This window comes from Serpula lacrymans, assembly GCF_000218685.1.
Source record: "Serpula lacrymans var. lacrymans S7.9 unplaced genomic scaffold SERLAscaffold_15, whole genome shotgun sequence".
Classification (NCBI taxonomy): domain Eukaryota; kingdom Fungi; phylum Basidiomycota; class Agaricomycetes; order Boletales; family Serpulaceae; genus Serpula; species Serpula lacrymans.
This window is the reverse complement of record NW_006763304.1, coordinates 952,438-969,050: the sequence shown is the minus strand read 5'-3', so window position 1 is coordinate 969,050 and position 16,613 is coordinate 952,438. Positions and strand designations below refer to the sequence as shown.

General features: G+C 45.9%; 6 protein-coding genes across 6 annotated transcripts; all 6 read left to right on the top strand.

Annotated features, from left to right (window-relative positions):
- Nucleotides 1-2,775: 2,775 nt before the first annotated feature.
- SERLADRAFT_478684 (uncharacterized protein) lies at nucleotides 2,776-4,914 on the top strand (the record flags this gene model as incomplete). Its single annotated transcript, XM_007323423.1, has 9 exons — nucleotides 2,776-2,989; nucleotides 3,047-3,156; nucleotides 3,217-3,475; nucleotides 3,529-3,614; nucleotides 3,672-3,730; nucleotides 3,791-3,797; nucleotides 3,853-3,885; nucleotides 3,933-4,783; nucleotides 4,841-4,914. 7 exons carry the CDS (start codon nucleotides 3,126-3,128, stop codon nucleotides 4,310-4,312), a joined length of 855 nt encoding a protein of 284 aa, XP_007323485.1.
- A 397-nt stretch (nucleotides 4,915-5,311) lies between these two features.
- On the top strand, nucleotides 5,312-5,904 carry SERLADRAFT_401557 (uncharacterized protein; the record flags this gene model as incomplete). The annotated part of the gene is made up of 3 exons (XM_007323422.1): nucleotides 5,312-5,658; nucleotides 5,713-5,755; nucleotides 5,804-5,904. One exon carries the CDS (start codon nucleotides 5,341-5,343, stop codon nucleotides 5,494-5,496), a length of 156 nt encoding a protein of 51 aa, XP_007323484.1.
- Nucleotides 5,905-6,270: 366 nt separating this feature from the next.
- On the top strand, nucleotides 6,271-7,534 carry SERLADRAFT_478681 (uncharacterized protein; the record flags this gene model as incomplete). The annotated part of the gene is made up of 5 exons (XM_007323421.1): nucleotides 6,271-6,351; nucleotides 6,413-6,557; nucleotides 6,623-6,814; nucleotides 6,865-7,076; nucleotides 7,142-7,534. 4 exons carry the CDS (start codon nucleotides 6,507-6,509, stop codon nucleotides 7,275-7,277), a joined length of 591 nt encoding a protein of 196 aa, XP_007323483.1.
- A 1,643-nt stretch (nucleotides 7,535-9,177) lies between these two features.
- SERLADRAFT_453352 (glycoside hydrolase family 1 protein) lies at nucleotides 9,178-10,778 on the top strand (the record flags this gene model as incomplete). Its single annotated transcript, XM_007323420.1, has 11 exons — nucleotides 9,178-9,186; nucleotides 9,249-9,304; nucleotides 9,358-9,420; nucleotides 9,473-9,554; nucleotides 9,619-9,803; nucleotides 9,859-10,118; nucleotides 10,177-10,261; nucleotides 10,320-10,400; nucleotides 10,458-10,500; nucleotides 10,554-10,621; nucleotides 10,681-10,778. 6 exons carry the CDS (start codon nucleotides 9,945-9,947, stop codon nucleotides 10,722-10,724), a joined length of 495 nt encoding a protein of 164 aa, XP_007323482.1.
- Nucleotides 10,779-11,147: 369 nt separating this feature from the next.
- SERLADRAFT_478677 (uncharacterized protein) lies at nucleotides 11,148-12,531 on the top strand (the record flags this gene model as incomplete). Its single annotated transcript, XM_007323419.1, has 6 exons — nucleotides 11,148-11,271; nucleotides 11,338-11,625; nucleotides 11,679-11,747; nucleotides 11,803-12,027; nucleotides 12,078-12,203; nucleotides 12,265-12,531. The coding sequence occupies 5 exons, from the start codon at nucleotides 11,415-11,417 to the stop codon at nucleotides 12,342-12,344; spliced, it is 711 nt and encodes a 236-aa protein (XP_007323481.1).
- Nucleotides 12,532-13,083: 552 nt separating this feature from the next.
- Nucleotides 13,084-16,450, top strand: SERLADRAFT_418254 (polysaccharide lyase family 8 protein; the record flags this gene model as incomplete). Its single annotated transcript, XM_007323418.1, has 9 exons — nucleotides 13,084-13,310; nucleotides 13,393-13,487; nucleotides 13,627-13,752; nucleotides 13,808-13,914; nucleotides 13,965-14,167; nucleotides 14,223-14,569; nucleotides 14,626-14,776; nucleotides 14,958-15,089; nucleotides 15,142-16,450. 8 exons carry the CDS (start codon nucleotides 13,465-13,467, stop codon nucleotides 16,252-16,254), a joined length of 2,202 nt encoding a protein of 733 aa, XP_007323480.1.
- Nucleotides 16,451-16,613: the final 163 nt, after the last annotated feature.

The window sequence follows — 16,613 nt, the reverse complement described above, 5'->3', positions numbered from 1 at the left end:
GAAAAAGCGTCAAGACAATCTTGCCACAGTTCCGGCCAAAAGTATGTGTAATACGCTCTGCTATCCTCGGTTTTGCTTAGCTCTGATGCAATTCTAGAAACCAAAGGGCCTGCACCGAACAGAAGTAGCAGGCTTATTGTACGCAACCTCCCTTTCGACCTCACGGAACAAGACTTGAGAGCTATATTCTTACCTCATGGCCCTATCTATTCGATACACATACCGATGACTAAATCTCAAGGCACTCAAGACTCAAAAGAAGAGGCGGATGATTCCACCGCTGTTACAAAAGCCAGGGCAAAAGGGTTTGCATTTGTGTGGATGTTAAGTAAGAAAGACGCTGAGCAAGCACTTGCGAAATGCAATGGAATGAAAGTCAGGGCAGGCATGGCAGAGCATATAGTTTCCGATAAACAGAAAAAGAAAAAGCAGCGAAGAGAAGAGAAGAAACGCGCTCAGATGGCTACTGGCGGTGAAGAAGGGGCTTTGGTTGAGGGAGACCAGGAAAAGATGACAGCCGAGCGTGTGATTGCTGTTGACTGGGCTTTGAGCAAGGAGAAGTGGCAAGAAGAGATATCTAAGATGGAGGGCGAGGTGGAGGATGGAGACGTCGATATGACGTCTATACCCGGCCGAGATGAGGAGGATGAAGATTCCGACAGCAACAGCGAGAATCAAAGCGAGGACGAAAGCCAGGATGATGACGATGACAACCTTGGGGTGCACGAAGATGGCGAAGACAGCAGCAACTCCGAATTTTCAGACGGAGAGGTAGAAGACGGTGGTGAAGCACAGGATCAAGAGCCAGTGAAGCCACAACTTCCTCCCCCCGAAAGTGGGACAACTCTTTTCGTTCGGAACGTCCCCTTTGAAGCTGACGAAGATGAGCTGCGGACTCTGTGCGTCTCAGCATGTGTTCGCTGACATTTATGGCTAACTTTTTTCGTATTTGACGCTGCGTTAGTTTTCGTACTTTTGGACCATTGCGATACGCCCGGATCACTGTGGATCCAGAAACAGGTCGTTCTCGTGGCACTGGTTTTGCTTGCTTCTGGAATAAGGTTGACGCAGACAAAGTAGTCGAGCAAAGTGATATTTTGCGTGCCGAAACGACAGGCTCCCAACCACAAGTATGTATCAGTTTATCCCGTGTGCGTTTACCTACATACTGCTGATAGGTTTGGTATCTTAGCTCAAAAAGAACCCATTTACCCTTCCGTCAATTCTCACTCCTGATCCGTCGTCCATTACGGCCAGAAGTCTCGTCCTACACGGTAGGACTCTTGATGTCGTTCGTGCTGTCACTCGAGATGAAGCTGGAAAACTGAAAGAGGATGGTGAGAAAAGGCGGGAGAAAGCTGACAAGCGTAATCTATATCTTTTGAGAGAAGGCGGTGAGTTTACCCTCTTTAATTATTGCTTATTGCTGGTAGTCTCGTTTCTCATACCTACCAACGCGAACATGCAGTCATTACACCAAATTCTCCAGATGCGGAGACACTTACACCTACAGAAGTCGAAAAGCGTACGTTGTCGTTCAATGCCCGCCGAGCGCTGCTTCGTTCCAATCCCTCGTTATACATATCAAAAACCCGGCTCAGCGTCCGCCAAGTCCCCCTTTTCGTCAGTGAACGAGTGTTGAAAAGGCTTGCCATTCATGCCACTCGTGCCTTTGAAGCGGAGGTCAAGAAAGGTTCAAGGGAAGGCTTGAGTCCCGATGAGCTATCGAAGGATGTGGAAGAGGAGGAACAGGGAGAGAAGAATGATGTTCCAGTCAAGGAGGAAAAGAATGAAGGAAAATCCCAGAAGCAGAAGAAAGGTGGCAGACCGACTAGCGTCAAACAATCTAAGATCGTTCGTCAACAAGACCGCGTGGACCCTGTTACTGGAAAAGGCCGTAGTAGGGGTTACGGTTTTATAGAGATGCATAAGCATGCCGATGCCCTACGGGTTCTGCGTTGGGCAAACAACAATGAAGATATTATCCCGCTCCTAGACAAGTGGTGGAAGGTTGAGCTCGAGGACTTGATAAAGCAAGAAAAGGCCAAGGATGACAAGAATGAATCCCGGGTGAAAAGGATGAAAGACGAACTCGAGAACCATGGCCCAAAGACAGGAAAGATGAAAAGTACTCTAATTGTTGAGTTCTCTATCGAGAACGTAGAAGTCGTTCAAAGGAGAGCGGCGCATCAAAAGGAAAAGTCTGAGGTATGTTGTAATCTACACCACGTCCTCACTCCAATTCACGATTCTGCCGTATTTGTCTGGAGCAGACGAATACGAAGAAGCCAGTGGACACAGCTAGTTCAAAAAGGCACCAGGAGCCGTCTTTCAAAAAACGACGGCTATCTACTGACGGCGGTAAAGACGGCACTGTCTTACATAGGTCAGATAAACAAAAGCCTGACCAAAATATCGGGTCGATCATTGGAAGGAAACGGAAAGAGAGAAAGTCTGGCAGGAAAGGTGGCGGCTAATACTCCCTGCTCAGCTGGCCGCAATTTCATGCTTCATTCTTACGATTTACTATACTAGCGAATTTCTGATCTTTCCCTTGACATTAAATTGATCTCTTAAAGTCGCCAGGGAACGGCGATTTACCAATATCCCTTTGATGCTTTCGTTATTCAACGTCAAGTTGGAGATAATGATTGTACTTGTGTTACGACGTTGAGGGGTCAGAATTGATCCCTATCGGCAGATCACCTATTGCGAAGTCTCAAGCGAATTTCCTCGCTTACGTAGGTATGTCAACAAATTGTCAACGGCCACTTTACAGCCCTCTTCGCATTTACACCGTCCACACGTTGGAAAACTTTTCGTACATCTATCGAGGATAAGTACCATTCAGACTGAAGGAGTCCTGCTCGGATCGATCTGCATTGTTACCCGTTTATGGCAGGGACGGACCGGCGACTCTTCTAAGCGGTTTCCCCTGAAGAATCGTATAGTGAACTGAACTGAAAGTTCAGATATCAATATTTCAACTGTGAGTTCGTGGCGATCGTATTATTTCTTCTATGTAACAAGTCGAGTTATATGTAAGAAACGAGTAGTAGAAAGCTAGCTTGCTCGCGATTTATTACGCCTACAACTGTTCTCCATTCCCGATTTTCAGGCCGAATATGCATATTCCAAAAGTTTGGCTGATCACAGGTACGTTGTCGAGTATCTCTGAAGCGCCATGAATGATGTGATATCGAAAACTCTTACTAGGAACATCTTCGGGTTTTGGCCGCCGCCTTGCTGCAGAAGTAATTTCTCGAGGTGATCGTGTTATTGCCACAGCTCGGTCGCTTGGAAATTTACAAGATCTCACCGAGGGGCCCGATCTTCGCCTCCATCAACTGGATGTCAGTAGTGGATCTAAAGCTGTGAAGTGCAGGATAGATGAAGCTGCAGCGATATGGGGCGGCATCGACGTTGTTGTAAACAACGCGGGAGTGGGGCTACCGGGCCTTCTCGAAGAAGCAGGGTATATGCATTCTCACCTTTATGTTGCATGGTCTGAGCTCCATGGTTCGGTAGGTCTGAACATATGATGCAACAATATAAGACCAATGTATTCGGAGTCCTGGATGTCACAAACGCAGCATTACCTTACATGCGTAAGAGTCAGTATCAAGCTACCAAATAGTTTTGAGTTCTGCTGACCAACCATACTGCAAAAGATAGGAGTGGAACAATCGTCATTGTAGGTAGCAGGTCTGCGTGGAAAACAGAAGTCAGGGTAAGCATTATCATCATCATCACTAGTAATTCTGATCACGCTGTTCATTTCCTTGTATAGGGTCTCGGTGAGTTGTTATTTGAGTCTATTCCAAGCATAAACTTGACGGCTTTTTGTCTTAGGATTCTATGCTTCATCCAAAGCTGCTGTTCAAGGTAATGTAAATCTACTTCGAAACAATGAAAATCTAACACCTGCGTAGCAATGGGTGAAACACTCGCACTAGAACTTACACCTTTGAACATCCGGGTACTCATCGTCGAGCCAGGTGCCTTCAGAACTGAAAAGATCTATGCGTACCCTTTTCATACAGACAACCCTATTCCGGACTATGATGAACAGCGTGAAGATGGAGTGGTAAATTTCGGTGCTGTAGCCGGGAAACAAAAAGGTGATCCGACCAAGGCGATGAAAGCGTTGGTCGATGTCGTAAACGGGGAAGGATGCGCCTCTGGAAAACCATGGCCGCTGTATCTGGTGCTGGGGGAAGATGCAGAGCAGGATATTCGTGACAAGTGTAAGAAAGTGATGGATCATTTGGACGAGTGGCGAAGTGTTGTAAGGGGCACAAACTTCGACTGAAATATAAGATAGAGTATAGATCAGCAGTCATCTTAGCACTTGTGTGATGTCAGCTAGACACTCGAGGTTTCTAACATATGCACATGCGTCCTGTCTGGACAAGAAAGTTATCAGTATCACTTACAACACACATATTTATTGAGATAGGTGTAATAAATAGTGACAAATCTCCGGACATTCCTTATCCTCGTTTCCTCGTCTCCTTATGAAATGAAGCACAAAATCTTGAGATATATGTATGGGTTAGTGCTAGTGCTTGTCGAAAAAGGTCCCATGTAAAGGCTATGAATTTCGTGGCCTTTTGTTGGCTCTACCTCCATTTAAATCCTCGGCTGTCTTATCGATTTGATAAAAAATCGACTCCAATTTCCCAGCTAGATCAGGATGTACGGGACCTGCCGCTGCATCGAGGAGAATCTCGAAGCTGTCCTTCAGTTGAGCCAACTGGTCTTCCGAAAAGGCGGGCTGCGGGTGATTTGTGTAAATCAACATAAAATGCGCCAGTAACAATACACATATACTAACTAGATGTTCGCCCGCAGATGATAGTTCAGCCTCCGAATCCTCTTCTTCTAGTGCTATTGATCTTGCTGGTGGCTTAGGTAACTCGACGACTGGGATATCCGGAACATATGGAATGGGCAATAAATGTTGTTGTATGGGGGGCGGGTCACTAGAAATGCTTGTGGTATCCTGATTTGAACGCCGCACCGTGCTCGGAAAATATGGGTGAACTTGAGCGTGTGTCAAGCGAATGCGAACCAGAAGGTCATCTTCGTCCAATATCGTAATACGCAACCACCCTCCACAATGATATCGTACAAGTCGAGCGCGAGACTTCCGCTTCGAGTCGTCATCATGCTTTCTACATTTACTCTGCTCGCCTTCTAGCTGCGCACAGAAGTAAGTAACAACCGTAGAATTTCCGCCTCTTTTTGTTTTTTTCTGGCTATGCCATCTTAAAACTCAATATCATCACTTGATTATAAGAATACTTACTTCCAATGGTAGTCAGAAGCCTCCGCTATATGGTCACGAATGCGATTTGTGCGATTGTACAGATGTTCGCCTCCTGCAAACATACCAGGGGGAAGAGTGACCATGGTATCAAAATCGAAGGGTTGGGCCTTATTTATCGCCACCAGCTGCAAGAAATTATCCCAGGCAGTGGTCGCAGCTACTAGCCTCCCTCGCATCCCGATATTTCGTGCAGAATCTTCTTGAAAGGCGGTTTGTTTGACGTGCAAGGATAAATTGCAGGTACCTAACACCGATGCCGTTGCCAATAGTCGCTATCCGCGGTGCCTCCACGCGGTAGGTTAATACGGAAAAATTGTAATGTGTCGCTGGGAATGACAACAATTAGGTGGGACAGCAAACATATACGTGGCCCAACCAACCAAACTTAAGCACCGGCTCGTATGGTTCGTCTAAGGCAGAAGTCTTCCCAAGTTCAGCTTTGCTTGTAATCTCCTGAAATTGGACGCTCACCTTTCAATTGCATATCACTCCAGCGAGGTCCTCTCCGGCCAGTTCGAAATACAGTCCCCACTAGATTCTGCTTCAATTAGCTGCCTCAGAAGCGGTGTAGTACACGAGTTAGATAGTTGCCTGCCTGCGGTGGAGTGCACGTTTCGAAGATCAGCATGTAATTGAATTCAGCGGCTGTCCCAAATAAATGAGGCACAGCACGAGGTTAAGGTTTATAACGGCGACTCCTCGGGTAGTTCGTGCTCACAATAAACTCAAGCTGGACGTAGCAGATATAATATCTTTTTGTTGGTATTTTGATTAAGTATGTAAGTAATATCGATAAAGAAGGCATGGTACTGGCAACACGCAAGTGTGTAGACCGGGGATCCAAATCCTGAGGAGATGATGTGTTATCTGATAAAGCGGAGATTGAACTTTAGTTCTACATGTTCCATTCTTACTCCGACGCGTCATATTCTACGTTTGACCGCTCAATTTCAGCACAATCTATGGGATATCTAGTTCTCAATCGTTCAATGACGGAATTACCGTGCAACTACGTCATGGTATATGCAGGCCCTTTATAAACTGCAGAAAAGGGATAACTAACTTTCCAATGTTAACCAGAACCGCCCTCACCCGCACCAACATTTTCGCTTCTCAACGTTGTGTATCCTCTAGAAATTCACCCGTCTCCGCATTCTTGCAATTAAAAAGAACCATGGCTACTCAAACTGCTCTGAAAGATGCTGTAATCCATGATCACAATGAAGTGAGTAGCATATAGTCTACGCTCTTCATAACATTCATTTCTCACTTATGCGGTGGTATCCATAGATGTATCAGTATTATGACCAGTATCAGCAGTCCAAAGGCAATGTCGATGCTCAAGCCCGCTGGGCGCGCCAACTCACTTGGGAAATCGCGAGGCATGCTGTCGGCGAAGAAATTGTCGTTTATCCTCTTATGGAGAAACATCTCGGTCAAAAGGGTGTTCAATTGGCAGATGAAGACCGTGCCGACCATCAGGTACGTAATTCATGGAAGCGCATACAATCACGACTAATTTGGATACGTAGACCGTAAAGGAGCTCTTAGCTCGTCTGGAGACGCTCACACCCGGGACTTCTGAGTATGACGACACTCTGAGCGGAGCCATGGCCGACCTTCGTAAACATAACGAAAGTGAAGAGCAGAATGATTTACCCCTGTTGGAAGAGAAGCTTTCTATGGGGGATAGTCAACAAGCAGCGACTTTGTTCACTAGGACGAATAAGTTTGTTCCTACGCGGTTGGTTCTAACACTCTATGTTGGCTATCTATAGTGCTTATAATGCTCTTCGTGCTGTTTGTCAGGGCCCACCCCATGGCTCCGAACAAGCCACCTTATGAGACCCTCGTTGGCTTCATGGCGGCACCTATTGACAAATTGAAGGACTATTTTGCCAGTTTCCCTACTGAGGAAATGAAAAAAGACGCAGGCATTCATTGAGGGTAAATTATCAAAGGAGTCGGCTTCATGTTTTTTATTTCAATGGTCGGCTATCGTTTCTTTTCCAGTCGTTAACTGAGTGGCTTGGGATGACTATGGCTGTGCGTTCTTGCCCCAAAGTTTTTGTAGCAAACTTTTACGGTTTGTATGGTATATTGGCTCTGCCCAGGCTCCTGCTCTTAAATTATGGTTAGGAGATATGTCAGGTGTAGTGTTGACGTAACACGAAACTTATTCTTGGTCGTTTTGTTTTTGACATCTCGTTCTTGTGATGAGGATGGGTGAGCATGACTTATGAAAATGGATAAATCATCATTAAGCGTGGTATGTTCTTTTTCTATTTTATGAGAACTCGTGTCCTCTGTCGCTCAAAGGCCCATCGTGGCTGATTTTGCAGTGTCGTTATGTTATCGTGATTCTTCGACTCCCATTTAGAAAACACATGTTGGCCACGGGGCTGAGTAGCTGTACACCAAGAAGTTCGATGTATGTATTGTCTACTTCCCCAAAAATATTGCCGCATTACGGAGCGCCGTATGGGTCACGAGCCAAGGACTCAGCTCTCTAGTACCTCCCACGAAAACGCCGATTAGAAGTTGGGAAAATGGTACAAGCATCTTCCTGCGTTTTGTATATAAAGCACAAGCTTATGTTCAACACAAGGCATCGCCCCAAATTTACAGAATGATTCCTGTCACTCTGGTTCTTGGTGTTGCTCCTCTTCTGCTGTTCGGTCGTGGTATTTATGCTGCCATTCCTGCTCAACCTGTGGCGAGGACGCTTGTTGAAGCTGCGAGTGCACCTCCTGCTGCATTGACGCCATCTCCGACGATATCGGATTACAGTACGATACCCATCGTCACTGCCACAAGCGTATCTTTTCCGCCTGTTGGATCTATTCCGCGTGATTTCTCACCTGAAGGCCTTGAAACTTTATGGGACTTGGTACGTATTCGTATGACTGTGTTACACTAATCTCCTAAGATCTTGGATGGGTAAGGTTGGTCCAGTTGAACCTCCCCCTTTCACAACTACTCGTGTGCCCGACCTTCCAATTCCCGTACCATCGCCTCCACCTGCATTATACCCAACTTGGTATGCACCTCAACCAGCCAGTATATTCCCAAACCTCTCTCTACCAAGTGGTTTCATATTTGGGGTAGCAACGTCCGCGTATCAGGTCGAAGGTGCTACTAAAATGGAAGGCAAAGGGCCAACTACATGGGACTGGGCAAGCCGCCAGCCAGACTTTATTCAAGACAATACGACAGGTACTGTACCATGCGTAGATACGCGTATTTATATAGTTGTGTTCTTCCACTCATATTGTTTATACCATAGCTGATGTTACCGATCTTCAATATTATCTGTACAAGGAAGATGCAGCTCGTGTTGCCGCTATTGGTGTCACGGCTCACTCTTTCTCGTGAGTTTCTTACAGAAATATCATCTTTATTGTGGTATTGATCGACACATCCGAAAGGATCTCCTGGGCGCGAATCTTCCCATTCGGAGTTGCAGGTTCCCCCATAAATCAATTGGGGATAGACCACTATTCCGATTGTGAGATCGTTTTTGTTGATAGGTATAGCGCAATACTCACCCTTTTGTATTATGAACCCTAGTGATCGACTATCATTGGTCGGTAGGCGTGGAGCCTGTGGTTACGCTATGTAGGTCAATATAGCTCTTGGCCAGGCTTGTACTCATCATAATCTGAATTTCAGTTCATTGGGATACTCCTTTGGCTCTGGTCGCGTACTATGGCGGTTTTACTTCGCCTCAGATTGTTGACGACTTTGTGAAGTACGTCACAACAGCTTAGGTTGCCACCAGGAAACCAGACTAACCTTGCTTGTAGTTACGCTACAACCGTTTTCCAAGCCTACAACGGCAGAGTCAATACCTGGTGAACTTAGCTTTACTACGAGCACAGACTATAAATATCATATTGATGATGATTCCCCCAAGGTACACTTTCAACGAACCAAGTGTCTACTGTGGATGGGTTGGCAGCTATCCTTTCAGTCTGTGCAGTAATATCTCGTGGTTGCTTTCTTTTCTGATATAGCAATGGCAGATATCTCCCTTGCTCCAGGTGTCAACTCATCTACAGCGAACTACCAATGTGCTTACAATCTGGGTAAAATAATTTTCGTTGCTGTAGAATGATCTGTGTTGATTTGCACATACAGTGAAAGCGCACGCAGGAGCAGTCAGAGCATTCAGAGCCCTCAATATTTCAGGAGAGATTGCCTATAAGAACAACGACTTCATGTGAGGACTGGTTGTTTTTTTTGGTCGCTTGTTTAAATGGAATTTCTGACTGATATTTCGTTAGTGGTACAGCTTGGAGAAGCAACTCTACGCAAGATGCTATTGCAGTAGAAAGGCACGCGGCATTTGGGATCGGCCTATATGCTGATCCGATTTACACTACGGGTGACTGGCCTGATATCGTAAAAGAGACCGTTCCCTCCGATTATTTGCCCAGATTTACCGAAGAGGAGACTAAAGAGATTGCTGGTAAGGATGCTATGTATTCATGATTCAGTGCATGTTTAATAGTCGCACTTTTCAGGTACGGCAGATTTCTTCGCCATCGATGCTTATGCTAGTCAATACATTGCTGCGCCGCCCAATGGCATTGAGGCGTGCGCGACTAACATGTCGGATCCCCTCTGGCCCAACTGTAACAGTGTTATGTTGTATGATTCGAATGCTGGCTGGGCTGTTGGTCCATCCCCTGATCCCGCGAGTAACTCGTGGCTACAAGCTACCCCTCAGAACTTGAGAGGTTACTTGAAGGAATTACAAACGCGTTGGCCAACAGACAAGATGGTGTGTCGCGTTTTCTCTTTCTGAACATAATTCTAGTATGAACTTATCATGGCTTCAGTTTATTTCTGAATTTGGCTTTGATGAACCATTTGAAAACGACCGAACTGAGATGTACCAAATCACGGAGGACGCAACAACCACGAGTCAGTTTTTTTCGAGTGTTATATCCCGATCTCGACTGACATGTGGATATGATATCAGACTATTTCATGACAAACCTCGGTGAAGTTCTTTTGGCGATCCATGAAGATGGCATACCTTTGATGGGGACGTTCTCCTGGGGTCAGATGAGCTTCTAGCTTTGGATCTAGGACTATTGACTTATTCTCTTCTCTGCAGGCATGATTGACAATGCTGAGTGGAATTATGGACTTGAGCCGAAGTGAGCTCTGGTTTTGCTGGTAGTAAAACCGTGCTGACCATCATCTCTTTTAGGTTTGGAATTCAGCATGTCAACTACAGCACTTTAGAAAGGACCTACAAACGTGCTGCTTATGCTCTTTGTAAGTCACAGCATTCTCCAACTATTACACACATCTGATTACATTGTAACTGCGCACAGCTGAATTCTTCCATGCTCACCTGACGACAAACTCTACTGTATGACACGAGATGCCGGCCATAACCTAACGTGGGCGGATTGTGATTTGAATTCATCGCGGTGAGGCAATTTGCGTGTGCAACCTATTTTGTTAGATATCGATGGTGATCGAAAACGGTTTTTTTCTTTTTGTCGAGCACTGTAAAATGAGCAAAAATTTCTGGACTTCTTCGAATCACAGTGAACATTTGTCTACTCAAGTTATATGGAGCATGGCTCGAGTCTCGATTAACAGGGTAAGGAACATGCTAAAGCGAAGCCAACAATACAATAGGATAAGAACAAACAGCAGTAACGAGACTTGGTTCCAGACTGCGAGTAAAGTCTGAATGTAGTGGCCGCTCGGTGGCAACGCCGACGGAAATACCTAAATTGGTAACAAAGGATATTTCGAGTTTACGTTCTTCGCGACGTGTGGCTTCCAAGTTGCACTCGACGATTGGCTTCTCTTATTGTTTCTTGTTCTCATTGTCCGCTGCGGTACAGAATAGCTTCCATTCCATGGAGTCAGCTTTACCACACTCTAAGTACATAAGGATGCGTTTACCAGTCGTGAGCCTACAACAAGTGCTTTCCTTTCTTTCTAACGTCTTGCTCCTCATCGTCGACTTGGTGCAGGTTCACTATAAGTCTATCTTTCCCTACACTCTCACTCTCACTCAGACGAATTCACGTTCTTTCATCGCCCATTCACTATGATTGCTGATCTCTCAAAAGCGGCTACTTTGTATCTTGCTCCCGTATTAATGTTGACAACGCTCCTGCTTTCACTTTTCGCGTATCTCGCACCCACTGTCATGCTGCATAGTCAAGTGGCTTTGTTGACAGTCACGCCGTCTGCAGCCTTAACTGAGCCCGGCTCGAACCAAGCAGTTGACGGACCCAGTCTCTTTCTTGGTGCATTGGGTATGTGTGCCGTTATGAACCAGTCACGAGAGATATCTAATGGTCCACTTTAGGCTCTTGTTCTCGACCAAATAATGAAGCTGGCGTCAGCTGTACCTCACCGTCGCTCTCACCTACATATAGTTAGTTGATATTGACCATATATTCCACCATTGCAGGTCTAACGGTATGAATTAGATACATCCGTCCTACCAAGCAATGCCCCTAGCCTCGATTTATCCGCTCCCCCGACCGCTGCACCCGTTTTCATCGCTATAGCACTCGCATTCTCTATCATTTTCTTCTTTTCATTCACAGCCATATCTTTCCGCCACGTTATCCCAGGCAAATTTGGAGAGTTCTGGGACAGACCCATGACCCAGCGGGGATCTGCATGGATCGGAATTTTTGGGTTCCTTGTTGGTACGTTCTATGCACCTCATGCTTTTGACTATATGCTGATGTCCGTCAAGGCCTCGCATCTTTCCTCATTGTCCGGATGTGGTTCGGAAAAGCTGTGGACGACTTCAATCAGGGGATCGCGTCACAAGGCAGCGGTGGACCAGCACTTGTCGCCAGTACAAGTAATGCCTTTATCAGTTAGTCCACATTCTGGTTCTGATTCCTGTGTGAAACGGCGTACTGACGTGTATGTACTAGTGGTCTGGGTTGCATATGCATTCTTTGGCATCCCTGTCATCGTCTCGCTGGCCAAACTGCATGTCATGGCCACGAAGTAGAGAAGTAGATCACGAACCACAACGTGGGCAAGCAATTGCCTTTCCGGACTCTCCTCAAGTGTAGTACTTAGATTTCCCCGTCCTGGCACCCCTGTGTAGCATACTTTTCAGAACAATCTATCTGTATCAGATTGTGTATTGCATTCCATGTAGAGACTTGCATAGAATTTCCCATTAATCGCATCAACTGGGTGAAAATGTTCTGAATGTCCAAGGAAGTGAGTGTACGGCCCTGGTCGGAGCGCCTGTCCGGGCCGGTTCTTTTACCATTCATGACGTTCGGCATCATCCGACCTCTCACTTGCCGACTGTTAGAGTTGCACTACTCAAGCAGCTTTTCAAGGTCTGAATCGCGCATCTGATGTTTATCATTCTGATTCACCCAAATGAAGCCATTCTAAGATATTATACGCGCCTAGATTCGTACGTTGTGAGTCGCATCGCACTTTTGAAAAAGACCTCTGCGGCTCCGAGTCGCAACTTTTGTCGTTATCATCCTATTATCTCTGGCTTCAATAATGCTTAATCTCACTCAGGAAGTATGAACAGTATCTAGGAACTCTCGTATGTGTTACTTAAATTCTGGTTAAGGGAAAATATCTGATGTGGCAGGTGGCAGCTACATTGCTTGAGTAGCGAGACAGTCTCGGAGCGCGAGTCGAAAATGGAGGAAAGGGGGAATACGTCTTCTTTTGGAACACACCTCAGGATGGAGTATTCCTATTCCTCAAGGAGACACAAGATTCTCATGACATGGTTGAACTCAAGTCTATCCGCCAACGAAAGTGAACTTGGAACACCTTAGCACGTTTATATTCCCTGCCCCCTCCCAAATGTCTGCGAATTCGCAGAGGAAGTCAGCATCATCTCATTATAGCTCCTTCCATCGACTCAGAACCCAAACTGTCTTGGCACACGCGTGCTTTTCGGAGGACTAGCCCGGAACATGCGATACTTTTCAGAACAGTGAGTTTTCAACAGAAGTCTGGGTCGCGTTCATTAAGACACAGCACTCCGATTGACACATAGTACCTCATGCCACGTCTAGATTGCAATTCTTCGAGATGCAGATCAGTGGAAACTGTACATGCGAGCAAGATAACTGACGGCCCGAGGTCAGATGTTGAAGTGTATAAGATCAGAGTTAGTTGCATTATGTCTACTCAATCGACAGTTTGAACAAATTGGCTATGATGATGATGCATTTTGCTGCTGTCTTGTTTTTTATCTTGCTCTTTTCTTTGATTGTCCATGCTCATGACTCGATCAATCGGTCGCCCAGTAATGCCGCACGAAATGCCCTTTCGCTCGCAAATACCGAGACATCCTCGGACCTACAAACTATTATGGCTCGCAGATTATCCACCATAGTCAGTCAAACCAGCGGAGGCTCGTCAATCTCTACGTGGTGGGTTAGTTTCACCGTGCCCGCGTTTCTCTCGAATAATTAGGCTTGTCTTCAGGCTATCTTCACTTGAAAAGGGTGGCCAATGGCCTGATATCAACTATACAGCTGGATGTAATGCACAAGCCGCGAACTGGCCTGCGCAAGGGCATTGGAGTCGCATTGGTATGTTTGTCTCTCGATTGTGTGACATAGTAGTTCTCATTGTTGCATAGTCACATTTGCTGCGGCTTGGCACGGAGGTCTTAAGGATGCTTCGCAATATGCTCAAAACTCCTCCTTAAGAACCGCAATCTCTTCGGCAATGGGCTACTGGTTCTCACACGACTTCACAAATCCTGCCTGCCTTGACTCTGGAGGAACCAGTACTTGCCCATGTGGAACGCCTGGTCTCTGGAATACTAATTGGTTCTCTAATGTGAGCTATTTAAGAAAAGCAGGCCTACTTTGGGGTTTGGCTGAACACGCGTTAGATCATTGGTATACCTGGTTATGTTGGAGAAACGTGTCTGCTTTTGGGTGGCAGTCTCACGGAAACTGAGGTCGCTAATTGCACGCGATTCACGGGTCGAGCTTATGGGACGTTCCAAACTGGAATACGTGGCATGAGTGCTATCACAGGTTCCAATACCTTGGATATAGCCAGTATCGGGGTAGACGAAGGTCTTCTGCTTTCGAATACGACACTCGTTTCGAGTGCATATCAGAGGATTAACAACGAGGTAGAGATACAAACCGTAGCCAAGTCAGATGGAATCAAATCGGACGGCGGATTCTTCCAACACACTTTGTTGTACAACGGTAATTATGGCAAAGACTAGTGAGTCCTGGTTCCTGTGAGAGTCAAAGGTGTCTAAACGTATCATTGCACTACAGCGCTAACGACGTCTTTGGTCTTGCCATAGAAGCAGGTGGCACACAGTTTCAGGCAAGCAACAGTTCAATAGCCGCTTTTACGGATTTGTTGAGCGGAAGCCAATGGATGATCTTCCGCAATACATTAACAAATGTGCTACATTGGGACTTTGTGAGTCTTTTCCGGTGGTCTGTTTTGGCCTATAACTGATATTGTAAGCAGAGTGTATTAGGAAGAATGATCAGTTTTCCTGTTGCAGATAATCAGTCAGAACATTTATTTTCCACTCTCTTCGCTTTTAACGTGTGGACTTTCTAGGGCAACAGCCAGTATCAAAATGAACTTGACACAGCTTCAATTACTAGGAGAAGAATGGCAATCAGATGAGCTCCAACAAGTCTACACAAATCTCATCGTAAACACATCAGATGCGAATTCAGGAGCACTCCAAGGCAACCGAATGTTCTATTCCAGCGATTATATGGTTTGTATTTGTAACGATGATGATGATAGGTCTTGTTCATATTTTTGCGTAGGTCCAACGCGGTGGCGGTTATGTCACTACGCTGAAGATGAAAGCAAAGCGCATAGGAAACTCTGAATGTGTCAATGCTCAAAGTCCTTATGGTTTCCATCTCAGTGACGGTACTGTATACAACTATTTGCAGGGCAATGAATATGAGGACATAGCGGCTGCTTGGGACTGGAATCTTATACCAGGCATAACAGTTGATTATGGGGCGACCACCTTAGGTTGCAGCACGACGAAAAGGACGGGTGACCAATCGCTTGTTGGTGGAGCGTCTGACGGGAACATTGGTGTAGCTGCCATGCGTTACGAAAATCCTTTAACAAAAAGTTTGAATTGGCGTAAAACGTGGTTTTTCCTCGACAACGATGTTCAATACGTGATGGTAGCACAAATTACGTCCACGACGCAGGCGCCGGTGTTTTCTGTCTTGGACCAACGCAAACTTAACGGCCAGGTGTATGTGGAATCTTCGACTACAAAAGGAGTTGTTGGGGGAAGTGGGAACTTTACACAAGTTTCGTCCCTGTGGCATGGTGGCATGGGATACTCATTTGACAGTTCCAATGCTGCGACGAAACTTTCCTTGAGTGTTGGTCCGCGGTCAGGCTCTTGGTCGTCCATTGGCATATCAAAGCAACCGAGCTCCACTGTCGATCTCTTCGCAGCGTGGTTGTATCACGATAACATCAGCGCTCCAGTCTCGTATGCAGTCTATCCCGCCACGACGTACAGTGGATTTCAGCAAAAAGCGCAGAGTTCGAATCTTCGATCGCTTCGCAATGACGGCGTGATGTCCGCTTTGCTGGATGTCACACATCATGTCGTGATGATAGTATTCTGGGAGACGAATGGGGGAAAGGTGGTGGTGCCAGCGGTAAACGGAACAGCGTCACTAACGGTTACTTCGAATGGTACAGCAAACGTTATCATTCATACAGATAGCTGGTCTGTTACAGCGTCTGATCCAACTCAACTTCTCTCGAGACTTACTCTGGGCTTCACCCTTGGTTCGGGGGCAATACCTGCGGGGTGGGGTTCATCGCAGGCCAAATCGTGGACTGTTGAGCTGCCGTCTGGGGCGGATGCTGGTAGTAGTGTGACACTCTCGTTAGCATAATTGCTCGAAGGGCAAACTAGCGTTTCGTTTTTTTGTGATGAAAATATCAATATTACCATAGGAATAGCGCAGTTGTTTTGGTGTTTCATTTTTTCTATGGCTTACCACCTCGCTAAGTAGTATAAACCAATGTATCTTGACTCGGGGTCACTAAACTACTTCTGTAAGAGCTGTTACACTCTATCCGTTTTGTAGGAACCATTTCTGGAACCATTCCCCAAATGCAAAGGTAAAACTAAATAAATATGCCCATATCGTATATACAACGGTGTAATGTACAAATTGCTTGCATTGATAATATATGTTACTTGTCCTTCGTTTTCACACTGACTTCCAAGCGCCAGCTGCATGAAATCCTC